Source organism: Culex pipiens, chromosome 3, assembly GCF_016801865.2.
Source record: "Culex pipiens pallens isolate TS chromosome 3, TS_CPP_V2, whole genome shotgun sequence".
NCBI classification, from domain to species: Eukaryota; Metazoa; Arthropoda; class Insecta; order Diptera; family Culicidae; genus Culex; species Culex pipiens.
The window spans coordinates 75175442-75194152 of record NC_068939.1 but is presented as its reverse complement, the minus strand read 5'-3'; the positions used below and the strand labels follow the sequence as shown (position 1 = coordinate 75194152).

General features: G+C 37.5%; 1 protein-coding gene across 3 annotated transcripts in view; it reads left to right on the top strand.

The window, feature by feature from the left end:
* Positions 1–18711, top strand: part of LOC120415743 (EGFR adapter protein-like) — a 235085-nt gene that overhangs the window by 201551 nt on the left and 14823 nt on the right. For all 3 annotated transcript variants that reach the window (XM_039577347.2, XM_039577348.2, XM_039577344.2), the window contains 2 exons: positions 16773–17095; positions 17160–17741. In XM_039577347.2, coding sequence (XP_039433281.1) covers positions 16811–17095; positions 17160–17741 — 867 coding nt within the window. In that variant the 5' untranslated portion in view covers positions 16773–16810. The remainder of the gene's footprint in view (positions 1–16772; positions 17096–17159; positions 17742–18711) is intronic.

Genomic DNA, 18711 nt, shown 5'->3' with positions numbered 1-18711 from the left:
TATCTACGTTACGAGAGGGGCAAAGCCCTTCCGGCCGTTGCTGTACTTTTCGCTGCCTCAGCCCGGCTAGAAACATTCCGGTAGAGCCCGGTCCTCACTCTTCAAGCTGCTTCACAACAAGCAAATTTATTATTAAATTAATTTGATACCCCGTGCTCGGGGTCTGTTGAAGTGGGGGGGAGGTCATTCCAGAACAGTAGAAAGGACGGGGTGGGTGCTTTTCCTCAAAACTTGACGAAGCCACTCCAAATAGTGCAACGGGATGCAGTTTTGCGCTCACTTTCTGGAGGACCAAACTCCGCAACCATAGTCTCTGTGAGGAAGCCCTTGGAAGGAAGATACGCCCAGTGTTGCCAACTCTTGTGCGAGGGCACCGGGAGAGCAGGTTCAGTTCACCAAAAGTGCTATAAAGTTGAAAATTAGTTTCATCCCTATTGGCTCGGATGTCAGGCACGGAATAGTCTGTCGGGGTATTGAAGAGGGTGAGAGGGGGTTGTGTTTGAAATCTCGACCACTCATCGCTATTTGGAGCTGCAATTTTGGGGTGGCTAAACATCGCAAAGGGAGGGTGTTTAGGGTCTCCATAGTATGATTTGATCAGATAATGGTTTGCGAAGCTGGAGTTTTTTTTTTTCATTTGGACAAAAAAATGGTGATCTGCCAACACTTTTATAAGATATTGTGACCTAAGTAGAATTTATCATTCTTTTAAAGATTGAATATGTTATTAATTTAGTATAAAATTGCTGTAGAATTTTCTGAGCCAAACCTGGGACAGATTCTTTGCAAAACTAACTAAAACTTTAGTTTAGCCACCCTAAACTGTCCTCCTCGTGGTACAATAATCAGCATTTGCAATAAGGGCCCTCCTGCCGGTGCATAACTTAAAAAGGAGAGTGGGTTAGAAACCGGACGAGCCAAAATGAATGAAATTTACAGCAGTCGGTGCCGCAATTAAGCAATGATTCAATTTCATTCTGGCGTAATTCTTGCAACCAACCAAAAAGCTCAACATTTTGGCTCTCTTTGTGTTTAATTACGCTTGGTTGGAGACTATTTAGGGCAGAAACTTCTAAACAAGGACCCATCATCATCATCGTCATCGTTACTGCAGTATCCTTGTCGGAAGCAGAGGAAAGTGATTAGGGAAATTGTCAAAATGACTTCTCGGAGTGTTACAAGATGGAATTTTCACCCCCCACGAAACGTTTCCTTTTTCAAAAGTGACAGACATTCTTGGGAGGAATTTTCCCACCCTGTAAAATACACTGGGAAGCGAAAAGACACAAAAAAGAAAGGAAAAAAACGACAACGAAAAAAACAATACAACAAGGAAACCCTAAACCACCCTCTTAAATCTGGACTGACAGACACTTGATTTCACTTCCCCCTTTCAAATGTCCTTAATCACATTAGCCGGCTGACCGCAACCTGAGGAAGTGTTTTTTTGCTTTTGCCCGAGGAGTTTTAAGGGAGGCTTGAAAAAGTGGCTTAAGACATTCATTTTATCAAAATAAAAAAAAATATCACAGGAAAAAAATAAAAAAATTAAGCAATTCTCTTCAAAAACTGGAGTCTATACTGCGATTTCTTGATTTTAAAATTTTCACTTTTTTGGATGAAACTTAGTCCATGCATCCCTGATCGATTTGGTGTCTTCGGCACAGTTTTAGGTTATGATTAGAATTTGTTTGGAAAAAAATGAGTTAAAGCAAAAATATTTTTTTTGTTTAACTTTTTGTCACTAAAAGTTAAATTTACAAAATACTTACCATACGAATTGTTATATGATTTAGGGCACTAAAAAACAGATCTTCTGAACCATAGTGCAAAATAATGCAAAATCAGGTTTAGAAGATTTGAAAAAAAAATCAAAAATCATGTTCAAAGCGAAATCTCTTTGTTTTTTTTTTTTTTTGTTTGCATTTTAAAAATATTTCTTGAAAAAATCCCTGAAAAATAGTGTAAGTGAACATTCCCAAAAAATATTTTTGAAAGACTGAGGAAATTTCCTACAAATTTCTCTCTGGAACATTGAAAATCGGGCAATTAGTTTCTGAGATACAACAACATAAAGAATTCGAATCGATGAAAATGATTTTTTTTGAGTGTCACCTTGTCAGCCTGTAATTTTCAACTGACGATATCTCGAAAACTATTGGTCCAATTTTCAGTGTTAAAAAGTTAAACTTTTGCGAAATTTTGCTGAACTTTTCAATAAAAAATCTTCAATTTTTTTATAATTTTGTCTAAATTATTAAATCAAGAATATTATATGTTTGTAAACGTTTTCAAACATGAAGCCTGATTTTTAAATTTGGAAATTATTTTTTACTGAGAAGATCATATTTAATTCAACCAAATCGTGATAAATTTTCAATGCTATCATCAAAAATATTTTTTTTTATTTAATGTGATAATTTTCAAAGTATAATTACTCAAAATTGTTCACGAAATACAGCATTTTTCGTAAGTACTAAAATTTTCATAATTTGCTATATGGGTTGTATCAAACATAGCGAAATGTTGTTTGCTCTTTCACTTCATTAATTTTCATTTAAATATTAAAATTTTCACAAATTACCGTATTTTTCGAAAATACTAAAATTAAAAAAATGCGATATGTGTATCAAATGATGCAGTATTTTCCATGCTTTTTCACCTTATTAATGTGTTTTTTTAATAATACTAAAAAAAATCACAAAATACCATATTTTTCGAAAAAAACGCATTTTTTTTATTTGCAATATGGGTATCAAACGAAGCAAAATTCTGTATGATTTTCCACTTTATTTAACTTTTTTTGAAAATACGAAAATTTTCCGAAATACCGTATTTTTTCGAAAATGTAAAAAATTTCACAAAATACCGTATTTCTTTGAAAATTTTAAAATTTTCAAGATATGCAATATGGATACGAAGCGAAATTTTGCATGCTTCTAGCCTGGGTCGAACGGAGAGAATTTTCTGTCTTATTTTTCACGCTATCTCTCGAGTTCTCCTTTCTGCTCTCACAACCGCTTATGGAGGTGGCTCGCACTGAAAGCGGCTCGACATCCTCTCCGCTTGCCTTAGCTTCTAACATACAGTAACATATTGTATGCTTCATATAAAATTTTGCTTTATTTGATACCCATACATATTGCAAATGATAGAAATTTGAGTTTTTTCAAAAGCCTACGATATTTTGTTACAATTTAAGTGATTTACAACAAAAATAAAGTGAAGATGCATTCAAAATTCCGCTTCCTTTGCAAATTTAGAAAATTGGAGTATTTTTGAAAAATACAGCAATTTGTTAAAAATTTGAAGTGTTTTATAAAAAGCTCGAATATTTTCGAAAAATACGGTATTTTGTAAAAAAATAGTATTTTTCAAAAAACTCTGCAATACCATAGAAAATTTTGCTTCGTTTGATACCCATTTTGAAATCTTGAAAATTTGAGTATTTTCGAAAAATATATGGTATTTTTTAACAATTTTGAGTAATTATATTTTGAAAATTACTCCATTTAAAAATAAATATATTCTTAGTGAAAGTATTGAAAATGACTTGGTTGAATTAAGACGATTTTAGAAAGATTTATAAAATGATTTATCGTTCATTATCGACGATAACATTATCGCCGATAGAATTATCGTTATGGGTAATTCTCTACCAACTCACACGAAATCGAGAAAAGTGCCCCGACCCATTTTCGATTTGAGTGAAACTTTGTCCTAAAAGGTAAAACTTTTGTCCCTGATCACGAATCTGAGGTCCGTTTTTTGACATCTAAAAAAAAAGTTACGAAAATTTTGGTACACTAACACATGTTTAGTTCATCGCTGAAATTTTCAAGTTTATCGCAGTTTTAGTGAAAAAAGTCAATTGCCGTTTTCGTCATTTTCCCATTTTTGCGTGTGGCGTGTCGAAAACCCCAGTTTTTATTTTAAAAAATCGTGTCTCAGAAAATTGAAAACATAACTTGATATGATATGTAAAACATTCCGAAGAATCAGGTAAACATATTTTCAGACATAGGCTCTTTGGTCCCGAGGCCTTCAAAACAGCATTTTAAGTTTTCATGCGACCATTTCAAATGTTAAGCTAGATTTTTGAAACTTCTTACTATTTTTCCCAAATAGTCAAACTAATCACCTTTTGCGTGTAAGACAGCTAAAATCGGATGAAATGGCGCGGAGATATGATTTTTATGAAAAAAGTGGTTTTTGCGAAAATCGACGAAAATTGCCATTTTTTGAACCACCCTAACACGGCGTAGGTCACCCTAATGGCCAAACAAAAAAATACGGGTCTAATTATTTTGGCCAAGGAACTCCCACAAAAATTTTGAGCTCGATCGGAGAACTTTTTTTTCGAATCATGCTGTTTTCGTGGGGAATTGCTGTATATCATTTTTTTTTGCAATTGTCTGCTCTACAACTTTGTTACACTCTAAAAAATAACCCTGTAAAGTTAGAAAAAAACACAAAATTTTAAAATGAAAAAAATTGTTCCAAAAGAAAAGATGACACTTCCGGGTTTTTGTAGATTCGAAAAGTACATTAAATTTCCCTTACACAGTAAAAAAATCATGATAATATTACATCTGGGAAGGGGTACATCTTTTATGTCAGAAAAAATGTGTAATTTTACCACTATTCTGGTGTAATGTCACTTTATAAGTCTAAATTGAGGTAAAATTACATCATAAAATGTAAGTATGTATGTATGTATGTATGTATGTATGTATGTATGTATGTATGTATGTATGATCCCCATACCCGCAGGCAACTTGGTCCCGAAACACATGTGAGCGCTAGGCGAACAATTCGATCATCTTTTACTCCGTAATCTGTACACCCACGTGCATAAGTTTTTTTGCACGAATTTCAATGCTACAAATACCGGCGCATAAAATAAAATGGTTTCCCTCTTCCTTCCCCAAGCGCCGGAAAATTGTAGCGGGTGTAGGGACATTTTGCATAGACGCCCTTGTTCCCATCATGTCACTGAGGGTATGGAGCGACGAGAAATTAATAAGCATGCCCCACCAGTCGAACCTTCATTAGAGAAGCAGGCAATCCACAACTCACAGCGAACGACCGAGGGAACACCCTACCGCGTATATAGTAAGATTGGCGTGGTTTGTCTTCATTGATCTGAATGAATGTTAGTATAAGTGAAAGGGTATTTTGATATTTATATAGGTCCATTCCGACCGATTCGCCAGCGTCTTCCAGCTTCCAGCATAGAATCAAATCTCGCCTGGACAGATCTTGCTGGGATGTGCTGCTACAAGCCTCGATAAATTTCTTCAGCAATCTGTCCTTGGTCCAGATCCAACAGCTCGCTGGTATTGATGAGAGCTTGCAGTTCCCGGCACCTTCTGGGGTAGCAATCGCCCCGACGAATCGCGGAAACCATATTTTCAATGGCACTGTTGCTGGTATCCAAGGACATCCCGTAATTTGTCTTCAAATTCCACTACATCACACTTTTTTCAAATTCTATATTTTTTTTTTCACAAAATGACAGCAAGAAAAATTTGAAACGTCCAAACCCGCGCACAGTTTGCTTCGATCTCAATTGAGGTAAAATTACATCATAAAAGAGGTAATATTCAACCTTCTAAAATAACTAAACCCCTTCTAAAAAAATCGTGATCAGGGACAAAAGTTACCCCTTAGGACAAAGTTTCACGCAAATCGAAGAGGGATCGGGGCAACTTTTCCCAATTTCCTGTGAGTTGGTAGAAAATTACCCAAATGCAAATTTTAAAACTAATGAAAGTCCTCATTTCTTATGGTGATCACCCTAATCTCCCCTACACCATACTGTACAAAAATCCCACCAGCGTTGACAGTGGTACAATTCATCAGGCGGAAAACCGCATTCCTCACTTCACAGAAGCTGACCTTTGACAGACAACCATTTGCACAATATGTGTCTGTGAGAAGTTTGTGGTAAATGATATCCTCCATCCAGAGAGGTCATATTCAGTTTCCACACGTGGTTGGATGGTTGGTGTGGGGCTAAGAGGTGAAGGTTGGGTCGAACACGTCCGTGTCGTTTTGAAATTAGATATTGTTGAGCATTGAACCGTAAGTGTGGAATTTGGTGACGCAAGTTGTACTTTTGTGACGATCGAAATTTTAAAACAAAATTTACAATTCTGGGAAGTTCTGAAAATGCTTCACTTGCTAGATTCAGGTTTGGTGATTGTAACTTAAAGCTTTTTGACAAAATTGTAAAACTAAAACTTTTCAAAATCAATTTGGTCCTGAAACTCATTTAAATCAAAACAAGAACATTTCCGCAAGCGGTTGTTTGAATCCCATCGAAAACTAAAACACGACATGATCCCACCCCAAAAGCTTAACCCCATTCATCGTGCACACAGTTCGTGGACTGAATGAAATAAACGAATACTTGCAGCACTCCGAAATAAACACTGCACTCTTCACTCGACATTCATTTGGCGTCGGCAGCAATAGATAGAGTTCTCGCGGGAAAGTTCAATACTGATGCTGGTTGTTTACAATCAGTTACTTAATAAATGATTTAATGTCATAATGGGAATTAAGCTAAAGCTTAGTTTCAAAATTAGTTCAAATATAATTTTAAGCTTCAAAAATCAACTTTAATTTTGAAATTCTTTGGTATTTGAGTGTACACTGTACAGTGCAACCCCTCACCAAACGCGAACTCTGATAAACTCCGCAACACTAAGCTCCTCTGACCCACTCTCTCACGGTACGATTTAATTGTCGAGAATGTAGTGCAGCTGTTGCGCACAAACGGAATTTGTATGGAACACCATCAGGACCAATACGTACAGGGACACACGATGGCCGAAACGGTTGAACTACTCTACTCTAAAACACTTGTCGGATTAGGGTGGATAAGTCATTTTTGGATCTTCACACGAAATTTGAAAAAAAGTACTTGAACTTGGAGTAAAAAAAAAATAGAAGGAAATAATATCATCAAAAAATATTTGCAACCGACAACTAAAGGTCCCTCCACCCTATTCGAGAACCGCACTATTTTCGTATCACTTTTTTGGAGAGGAACGTGTGAATCCTGGTTGACCAAAAGCGTTTGGTGGTGGAATTTTCGGGAAACTTCGATACCGCGAGAGCACTCTTGATATGACCACTACCATCGGACACTTGCTTCCTTCCGGTTGTGCAGTTTTCCTCCCAAAATGGGAGGTGAATTGTTTTCACCAAAGTAGAACTTCTGCTTGTGGACACGTGTGAGGAATTGTTCAGTTTGTTTTTAGTGGAAGTCTTACTTTATTTGATTTTATTATTATTTTTGGGTTTCCATGTTCAGTTATGGATATAGAACTAGTTTTTAGCTTTTCTATATTGAACAAATATACAGAACGCAACTATAAAAATATCTCATTATTGGAATACCAAATTAAATTAAATTCTGATTTCATTCATAACGTGGTTAATTCTCCGTCAACTCACACAGCAGTTGCCCCGACCCCTCTTCGATTTGCGTGAAACTTTGTACTAAGGGGTAACTTTTGTCAATGATCACGAATCCGAGTTCCGTTTTTTGATAACTCGTGACGGAGGGACGGTAGAACACCTTCCATTTTTGAACATGCGAAAAAGAGGTGTTTTTCAATAATTTGCAGCCTGAAACGGTAATGAGATAGAAATTTGGTGTCAAAGGGATTTTTATGTAAAATTAGACGCCCGATTTGATGGCGTACTCAGAATTCCAAAAAAACGTATTTTTCATCGAAAAAAAAACTGATAAAGTTTTAAAAACTCTGCCATTTTCCGTTACTCGACTGTAGAATTTTTTGAAACATGTTATTTTAAGGGAAATTTAATGAATTTTTCGAATCTACATTAACCCGAACACGGAGAAAAAATAGTTCCCAAAATCGTGAACAAGCGTTCATGAAAATGGGAACCACGAAAAAGTGTTCAAATTTCATGGTACGTTTTTCAAAATCGTACCACAGGATTTGAACACTTTGTTGAACACGCTTGTTCACGATGTTGGGAACTCTTTTTTCTCCGTGAAGGGTCATTTTTCTCATTTAGAACAAAAATTTTCATTTTAAAATTTCGTGTTTTTTTCTAACTTTGCAGGGTTCTACAATGTTCTACAAAGTTACAAAATTTTTGATGTATAACCATAATGGGTTTGCTTATAAACATCACGAGTTATCGGGATTTCACGAAAAAAAGTTTTGAAAAAGTTGGTCGTAGTTGATCATGGCCGTTCATGGTCACCCGCTACAGACCCGTACGAAGAAACAAAAAGAAACGCAAAAAGTATCTTTTTCAAAACTTTTTTTTCGGAAAATCGCGATAACTCGTGATGGTTATCGCGACATATGTTTACATATCATAATTTTTGTAATTGTCTGCTCTAAAACTTTGTTGAACATTGTAACACTCTAAAAATCACCCTGCAAAGTTACAAAAAAAAACAAGAAATTTTAAAATGAAAAATTTTGTTCTAGATGAAAAAATGACCCTTCTGGGTTAATGTAGATTCGAAAAATGCATTAAATTTCCCTTAAAATGACATGTTTCAACATTTTTTACAGTTGAGTAACGGAAAATGGCAGAGTTTTTAAAACTTTTTTAGTGTTTTTTTCGATGAAAAATACGTTTTTTTCGGAATTTTGAGTACACAATCAAATCGGGTGTCCAATTTTACATAAAAGTCCCTTTGACACCAAATTTCTATCTAATCGCCGTATCAGGCTGCAGATTATATAAAAACACCTCTTTTTTCGCATGTTCAAAAATGGAGGAAGTCGAACCGCCCCTCCGTCACCAGATATCAAAAAACGGATTCGTGATCAGGGACAAAAGTTATACCTTAGGACAAAGTTTCACGCAAATCGAAGAGGGGTCGGGTTTTCCCGATTTCGTGTGAGTTGGTAGAGAATTACCCTTATTTAATAACAAATTTGACTAAAATGGAATCGCAGAACTCGAATTTCATGTTTAAAACAAAAAAAAATAGCAAAAACGAAAATAAAATGTTAGTAATTCGATTATCCACAGTCTTATACAAACCTTCGGATAATCGAACATCGGATAATCGAAACTTTGGATAATCCAGGCTTCGGATCTGTATAATATTTTTGTTTTTTTCCAAAAAACATTTGGTAGATTTTGTACGATCCTAAACTCAAGTGCAAAAGATGCTTTATGTAGTCCCCTTAAAAATTGAAAGGTTGGCATTTTAAAAGTTCAAGTCTTGGTAATAAAAATTCAAGTAAAATAACGGATTTTTTCCGTGTGCTTTTTTTTCAGAGAGGATTGCAAATTTGATTTGGAATGGATATGGTGGTACTGAGATACAGCCTCTTCTAGATTTTATTTGGTTACTGAGATACAACTTCTTAAAGCCACAAATTTGATGATGTCACCTGATAAGTCCTCATTTTATATGTATTGGTATAGGAAAAGCGTGACAAAGGGGGGGAGGGGGGGTAAATTTTGGCTGATTTTTTGCGTGACGTACTTTATGGATGAAGCCTTGCGATGTCTCAGAAACAAACAAACAAAAATGAAACCTTTGTGAAATTTCCTGCTCTTTTCAATAGGAAGAATTGAGAAATGTAATAATGATTTTTGAAATTTTATTTACAAAATTCCAATTTTTGCTTTTTGGGTGTTTTTGAAACCGCCTTGAATCAGGGGTATTAGAAAACACCCAAAAAGCAAAAACCTGAAAATTTGGTTTATTGGATCTTTTAAAAAAAAAACTCCAGATATGTTTTAATTTTTTTTTCTCTCCTCTCTCTGTAGAATGAAACTAAAAAAAAAAAACATTATTTGAATTAATCGGCAGAACACTAATTTCACTCACTTGCAGATAAAACGCCACACGCCGAAAAATAATCTCGCACTGTTAATAGATGAGAAATGAAATAAATTCATGTAAGTGGTGCTAACACTGAGATTCACAAAAATCTTCTACTGAATATATTTCTTCGAAAAGTTCGGGAGCGATCTTCTTTTGCGAGTTTCGCTTCTTCTCGCGGGTGAAGAAAATTCACAAGCGAAAAAGATTTTCTATTATTCTATCCCTGAATAACAAAAATACATGCCACTAAAAATCTGAAACCATTCAAAATGCTTTCATGTTTTACAAACAGTTTTTTTGTAGCCAAATCTGTTTTGGAAACTAATGATTGAAAGACATCTGTATTCGTCCATAATCAATGTTACAACGCTCTCGCTCACAATCAAGAATCATAAAGTTTGAAGAATTAAAATATCGCCATATAACCGCAAAATCCGCATCAACAAGTCAACTTGTTTGCCAACCACATTTGTTCCCTTTAATTGGCGAGCTTTATCAATCATTCATCAAAGTCAGCAAAGGGCTGCTCGCCTTCCCTGCTTCACATCAAACAGTTCAATATTTTCTCGACAATCAGCGCGACTGGGAGGTGATAAATCTCTTTTTAACGATCATCATTCCCTTTCCCCCTCTGGTTGGTGTTTATCCATTTCGATGAGATTATTAATTATCATCACTCTTGTCAAAGGAGAGCCCACCCCAGTCTCAGTCAGTACATGAATCGTGCTGGGCCATAGAGCTTTAAGTGGAGTGCTTTTGTGTCCAGATGCCTCCGAGATCCTGCTGGGGTTTCCTCTTAAGGAAGGGAGATGGAGCCTGTATTAACTTTGTGCTGGTCGTTTTTATTCATCCGATTATTCACTCATCCCTTCCAAGAAGAAAGACCGGCCATTCAGCGTTATGACGATCATCATCATCATCAAAGCCATCACCCTTCAGCCCTTGCAGTATAAAAACGTGTACTTATTCCAGTGTCACGCGTCTCTATTCAGTGTACTTTCACCTTGAGAAAAACATATTTTGTTGAAAGAAATCCAAAATTTAATAAGTTTAAATTAAAATGCGTTTTTCTTAATCAACACATAAAAATAAATTTTCCAACATTCAGCACCCCTAAACTTCCCTCCGTGCACCGTGGGAAATCTGGGCCAACGTGAGGACTTTCAGCCAGCGTTTAACAAGATAACTTCCTTTTGGCTTTTCCTTCCATTCATTTGGTCACGAACGCGGGTACGTTTTCATCGTGCCTGGTGACTTTGTCACTGCGCACTGATTATGCCGATGATGATGAGCAAAATGATGGTGATGATGATGGGGGAAGGTTCTTAAATTTGGGCTCGAGCCCGGAAGTTAACGTCCATCAACAAGTGCTTGGTTGTCTTTGGAGCTATAAACGTGGTAGACGAATGTTGGAACGTTTAACAGTCATAACATTACATTTACTTTACATGACATTTGACAAGGGTTGACTCATGTCAACCTTATAAGAAAACCGCAAATTAAAAATTTCACTGAAATCATTTTTCGATATCTCGTGACGGTGGGGCAAAACGACCCCTGAGCAGTTGTCTATGAAATTGGTCTTTTTTTTATTTTGATTTTTGTATTTTTTAATCCGGCTGAAATTTTTGGGGTGCCTTTGGTAGGCCCAAAGAAGCCATTTTGCATCATTAGTTTGTCCATATAATTTTCCATACAAACTTGGCAGCTGTCCATACAGAAATGATATATGAAAATTCAAAAATCTGTATCTTTTGAAGGAATTTTTTGATCGATTTGGTGTCTTCGGCAAAGTTTTAGGTATGGATAAGGACTACACTGAAAAAAATGGTACACGGTAAATTTTTTTTTGATGATTTTTAATTTCACTTTTTGTTACTAAAACTTGATTTGCAAAAAAACACTAAGTTATATCCATTTTTAGGTAACTTATTTTTGAAAAAAGTCGCAGTTATTCATTTTTTTTTAAATAAGTGCCCATGTTTGCCCAGCATTGAAAAATAATTTTTTGAAAGGCTGAGAAAATTTTCTATATTTTACTTTTTTGAATTTTGTTGATACGACCCTTAGTTGCTGAGATATTACCATGCAAAGGTTTAAAAACAGGAAAATTGCAATCACAATACGAGGGAGAACCATGGAGACAAAAAACGATCCAGTATATAACATTCGTCAAATTATGCATGGAACAGATCTACTTCCAGTTCAGGGATTGCATCTACCAACAGAGGATGGGAGCATCGATGGGTAACCCACTGTCACCGTTCCTGAGCGATGTTTATATGGCAGCTTTGGAACACGAACTACAAACCAAAAACCTACTACCAGAACGTTGGTGGAGATACGTAGATGACGTCTTCTGCATCATCAAAAGGGATTCACTAACAACGGTACTGGACACCATAAACAGTGCAAGCAGGAGCATCAAGTTCACTTACGAAATGGAAGTCGAAGGAAAGTTACCTTTCTTAGACATCCTGATCTTAAGAGAACCAGGTTGCCCATCTTCGTTTTCTTTCGAGATCTACAGGAAGCCAACAAACACCAGAAGAACAATCCCAGCCACATCAAACCATTCATTTCAACATAAGATGGCAGCATATCATTATTTCATACATCATAGGATGACAACTTTACCCCTCAGCGAAGCAGGAAAACAGAAAGAATTGGAGTACATATTTGAAACAGCGGAAATCAACGGTTACAGAAGAACAACTATCCAAGCAATCATCGATAAGAAGGAAAGAAAACTCCACAGAACCTCACTCACAACCCTTAGGCCATCAGTAGAGCCACTACGAAGAGCAGCAGTAGAATTCGACTACAGGATAACACGCCCATTACGACAAAAACTGGCTAAATTTGGCATCGATTTAGTGTTCAGCAGTAGAAACAACCAGTTGGAATCCATCTTAGGTTCAACGAAAGACCCCATACCGACTTTAGGCAAACCCGGCATCTACGAGGTATCCTGCGGCCACTGTGATATGAGCTACATTGGACAAACTAAGAGATTGCTGCAAACCAGGTTGGATGAGCATATAAACACATATGTCAGAATTGCCAAGGAGGAAAAACGGAAAGGATTTGTCCCCCATTTCAGGTCAGCAGTAACCGAACACATCATCGAGGAAAAACATAACATCACAACTAGCGACGCGGTCATCTTAAGACACATCACAAACCCATCGAAGCTGGATGTCGCCGAAAGTTTGGAAATCTTCAAGGCAGGCAACAAACGTTTACTCAACAAGGATTCAGGTAACGGCTCAACGTGGCTGTTTAAGCTGTTACCTATACAGGCACAAAAGAAGAACGAGGAGGTAGTACCTACAGTAACTACAAATACGGATACACCAGCGATGTCTGCAAGTAGGGGAAATATACCCATTTTAATCACACTAAGCCGTTCGACCAATTCTCATCACTTTTGCCATTTTCCGCTATTAAATCAACATTTTAATATTTATCAACAATGGAGAGTTGCTTGCTCACTTTTATTTGAGCTATTTATTACTTTGGAGCAGTCGAAAACACTTTATGAAAGCTTTAATTCATGTTCAAAGTGCTGATAGGCTGATAATAGAAATAGGCTGAGAAAGGGTATAGTTCCCCTAGTAGACGAAATACGTATCTGTCAAGATATTAAAAAAATATATAGCGGAATTAAAAGGAACAATTCGTCTCTTTGTATTCACAGGAAAATTGATGTTTTCTAAGTCTCACCTAAACAACCCACCATTTTCTAGTGTCGATATTTCAGCAACTAATGAACCGATTTTCAATGTTAAAATATGAAACATTCGTTAAATCAAGACTCACATTTGAAAAAGGCCAAACATTCAATATTGATTTAAAATTTTTGAAAATATTGTTTCAACCACCAAAAAAAAATTCAAACGGATTAAAAAATAAAATATAAATCGAATGACAAAATTGCAACCCTTTATTTTTTTTCTGGATTTTTACTAAGACACATTTTTTCAGTTGTTTGTAGCTCGAAACCGTGATGAGACATAAATTTGGTGCCAAAGGGACTTTTTTGTAAAATTGAATGCCCGATTTGATGGTGTAATCAGAATTCTGAAAAAACGTATTTTTCATTAAAAAAAGTTAAAACATAGTTTTAAATTTTTCACCATTTCCCGTTACTCAACTGTCAAAAATCGTGAGACGTGTCATTTTATGGGAATTTCAATGTTCTTTTCAAATCTGAAATAACCCAGAAGGGCATTTTTTTATTAGAACATAAATTTTCATTTTGAAACTACGTGTTTTTGTAACTTTGCAGGGTTAGGGGTTGAAAATTCGAAAAACAGGTCAAAAATGTTCAAAATCTATATTTTTTTTTGTAAAATTCTGATAACTCGTAAAAACACATGCAAACCCCTTAAGTTTATGTATCAATTTTTGTTTTGCTCTACAACTTTGTAGAAAATTGCTACATTAGCATTTGACTCTTTTGGACTTTTCGTTCATATTCAGCATTTCAAGTATTTAGGAGCGGCCGTGGCTGACTGGTTACGGTGTTCGCTTTGTAAGCGAATTGTTCTGGGTTCGATTCCCATCTGCTCCCAACGAGAAAGATAAGAACACATAAATTTGAAATGATGAATATGAATTAAAAACTCAAAGTCGCTCGAGGCGGGGTTCGATCCCCCGTCCTTTGGATTGGTAAGCAAAAATGCTAACCACTAGGCCATGACGACTTGGTGAGCGTGGACTGGAATTAGGAATACTGTTACAGAGAGCGAGTTGTGGCGCTATAACCACGGCAAATAGAGTCCAGGGCATTCGTGGAAATACAATGTCCCATCCCAGAGGGTCCCGGAGTACCAAACCTTCTTAGCATGGTGCTCCCAACGAATACAACCAAAATCTCGGAGCGTATGGTGGTGTGTCCCCACGCTTCTTCCTCCCCTGTCGACACTCAGTGCTCAAACTCAACCCAATTACGAATCATCTCTGCGATACGGCTTTACGCAGTAGGCCTGGCCGCTTTAACGCTTGTGATGTTTCAATGCATTCTAACGCAATGGCGCACTACAAATGTTAATAAATGACAAGAAGAGTGCTAGGCGTCATCTAACCTAAGGCACCCTCCAGGATCCCTTCGAAAGATTGGCTGCGCTAGGGTCTGATTAGATTAGATTAGATTAGATTAGATATTCAGCATTTCAAGTATTTCTATGTCCTTAACTTTATCGATGGAAGCAGATGGGAATCGAACCCAGAACCATTCACTTACAAAGCGAACACTGTAACCATTCAGCCACAGCTGCTCCTAACTTTGTAGAACATTGCTACACTCTAAAAAATATCCATGCTAAGTTACTAAAACACGTAATTTTTAAGTGAATATTTTGTCCTTGTCCTGAAAAAATTACCCTTCTGGGTTATTTCAAATGCGAAAAGTACTTTAAAATTCCCATAAAATTGCATGATTCACGATTTTTGACAGTTGAGTAACGGGTAATGTCAGCAATTTTAAAACTATTTTTTGACTTTTTTGATGAAAAATAAGCGTTTTCGTAATTTTGGGTATGCCATCAAATTGGACGTCCAATTTTACATACAAGTCACTTCGACACCAAATTTCTATCGGTTTAAGCTACAAAAAGTGTCTTAGAACAAATTCAGAAAAAAGAAAGGGGTCGTACCGCCCCACCGTCACGAGATGTCGAAAAATGGACCTCGGATTCGTGATCAAAAATGCTACCCCTTAGGACAAAGTTTCAAGCAAATCGAAGAGGGATCGGGGCAACTTTTTCTGATTTCGTGTGAGTTGGCGGAGAATGATCCACATTCTCTCAACGTTCTGGGAGTCCTAAACCAATCCTAAACCATACAATGTAAAACTAGGATATCTAAGTTACATTTTAATATTTTTTAAGAGCATCCACCAGCAGCAAAAGCATGTCGATGAACGAAGCGATTTAATGGACCTCTAACTGGTCACATATTTTAAGCTTCCAGTGATATTTTCCGTAAAGCTTATTTTCTTGTATAGTGGTAAACTTGGCATGGTCTAGCCAGACATATCAGCTATCATAAATCACAATTTGTGTCGAAGAATTGCAAACTCATCAATCCTTTTCAGTTTGACGCTGGTCAGGAAAGATTCTTTGTACAACATACCCTACCGTTTAGTTGAACCAAGTAAAGGCTACCAACTCAGATTAAATCGATCGAATATATGTTATCGGATTAGATCTTACTGGAAGCTGATGTATTTGCACCACTTTAAAGAGTTTTAATCTTCAAGTATTTCTTTTTAATGGCTACTTGATTTTCTTTCATTGAATTTTTATTATTGAGTGTGATGTAAATTGAAGTGCTCTTCACAGAAATTGGAAACATTTAACAACCCATCTTCAACTCTTCAACTCAATACCACTTCGTATATTTCTGTTCTATCTACTCGAAAGATCTTCAATCTTTATATTCATTAGCCATGTCCTCAGCTTCACCCTCCAACCAAACCATACAGACAACCTGATGGTACGACCTGTACGACCCCCAGGTCAGACATCCGTTCTGCTGATAAGCAAAGGTCAAGCCATTGTCCTTTGTTAGTACAAAGAGAAGAAAGAGAGAATGCTTCTCCGGCGAATGAGATAAAAGGATGTGGGTCCGAAACGCCAGAGGGCGCAAGATTAATAGTTTAGCCCAAATGTATGCAATCTGTCAGCAGGGGAAGATGATCCGATGGAAGTGCGTTTCGGTTTTAGTGAGGTAATCAATTAATTTGATGGACATTTGATTTTATTGAGTGTCACATGGGAAATGAAGAGGATTGCTTGAGGTGGAATTTCATCTCCTAATGGATTTTTGATGTTTTCTTGAAATTGCTTTATTGAATGCCTAGATTTGAATGTTTCTTTACTTAGAAATTTAAATTTAAAAATCTTTTCTTTCTTTCTTCCAGTTACCAGTACGTGCAATGTCCCGCGAATCCACCCGAAGATGAACTGCACCGCGTTGAACAGTAACCAGATTGAAACGACGCCCAACAACCATCCGCGGTTGGCCCCACCGACGGCCGCCGTCCGGACCCCCCTTGGCAGTGCCGGCATCATCGCCGTCCCGGGGTCCAACTCTAGACCGGGCGCGTCCTCGACCTCGTCTTCGGGGATCTTCTTTCACCACACCAACAACCTGCTCGATGTGCCCCGGCCAAACAACTCCGAGGAGGAAAACTCCCCGACCGAGCTGAACAACTGCCGGAGACTCGCGGAAAAGCCACCACTGGTAAGTGTGTCTTCAGGGGATTGTTCCAGAGGTTTTTTCAGAACTTTTATCAACCCCTCCACAGGTCAAACGTCTCACGATGGGCATCCTCCGCACGGCGGAGGACAGTCGCCCGCTGGTGCACAGCTCTTCCCCGTCGAGTTCCTCCAGCTCCTCCCAGACCATCTCGGACGGGTACGTGAACGAGGGCATCTGCAGCGAGGTGGCCGCCGTCGAGGCCAACGTCGTGTTCAACAAATTTGGCGACTCGTGCGCACGATCGCTGGCCAACAACTCCACCACCATGGCCACGACCACCCTAACGGAAGTGACCTCGTCGTCCTGCTCCTCTCCGCGGTACAACCACAGCATGGCCACCGCCATGGCCATGTACCCGACGATGGCCAACAGTGCGGCTGCCGCGCTGGCCGCCGTAGGTCTCAGCCTGAAGGAACAGCACGAGCTTAAGGGGGCGCCCTGGTTTCAGGCGGGCATTCCGCGGGAAATCTCGCTGGAAGTGCTCTCGCGGCAGAATCCGGGTGCGTTCCTGGTGCGCCAGAGCACCACCAAGCCGGGCTGTTTTGCGCTGTCCCTGCGGGTTCCACCGCCGGCACCGAAGGTGGCGCACTATCTCATCTTGAGGACGATACGGGGTTACAAGATTAAGGTGAGTGAGTACCGGTATACTGACTAGATGGGATGTCAAAAATTTGACTAGCTGAACAGTCAAGTTACTAAGCCCCATTTTAGCGTTACATGGACTTTCAACGAGCTGTAACTTGGTGAAAAATACATAAAATATAAACTTTTTCCTTAATTCGTAATTTAATCAAATTCAATATAGAGCAATTCCATCTCAAATCAGGAATTTTTCTGGTACTTTTGTACCCGACCCTCTCCGATTTCAATGAAACTTTGTAGACATGTTACCCTACGCTTATATAAGCCATTTTTGTGTATATGGAGCCAATTGTATTCGAAAATGACATTTGAGGAGGGCGTAAGTTATTTAGAAATTTTTGTTTGCACGACACGAATGCCATTGCAATGGTAAAGTGTCTTTAATAAAACTAATAATAATATTTTTGTATTCTGTAATTTAAAAATGACTGTATCTCGAAGCCGTTGCATCGTGCCAAAAAGTGGTCAAAGACAAACTTGTAGGAAATTGGACGGACTTTCTGAAAAAAAATACACTGAAAGAAAAATACACGCCATTTCTATGGGATTTTTCAATTTTTATGCTTAAAAGTTAAATTTTAAGGTGAAGTCACGATTTTTTTTCGTTCAAAATTTTTGAGGAAGTAGCCTAAAATGTTACAAAAAGACTCACGAAAAATGTAGGATGGTATGTCTCTCCTAAAAAAATACAAAAATCATTTACTAAAACTGTTTTTTTGAAAAGTAGTCTAAACGTCAAAATTTTCAAAAACCGATAGTGGGAATCGATTCTGCAGACAATTTTACATAAAAGTCTCCATATTGACCATTGTCATAAGTCCAACCCTTGCGAAGTTACAGTGGTTTTAAAAATAAAAATGTTGAAAAAACAGTTTTTTTGTGGTTTTTGGCATTTTCTATAAATTTTTTTTCAGACTTGATTTTTCAGTCTCGAAAATATTTTTACCGGAAAGCTC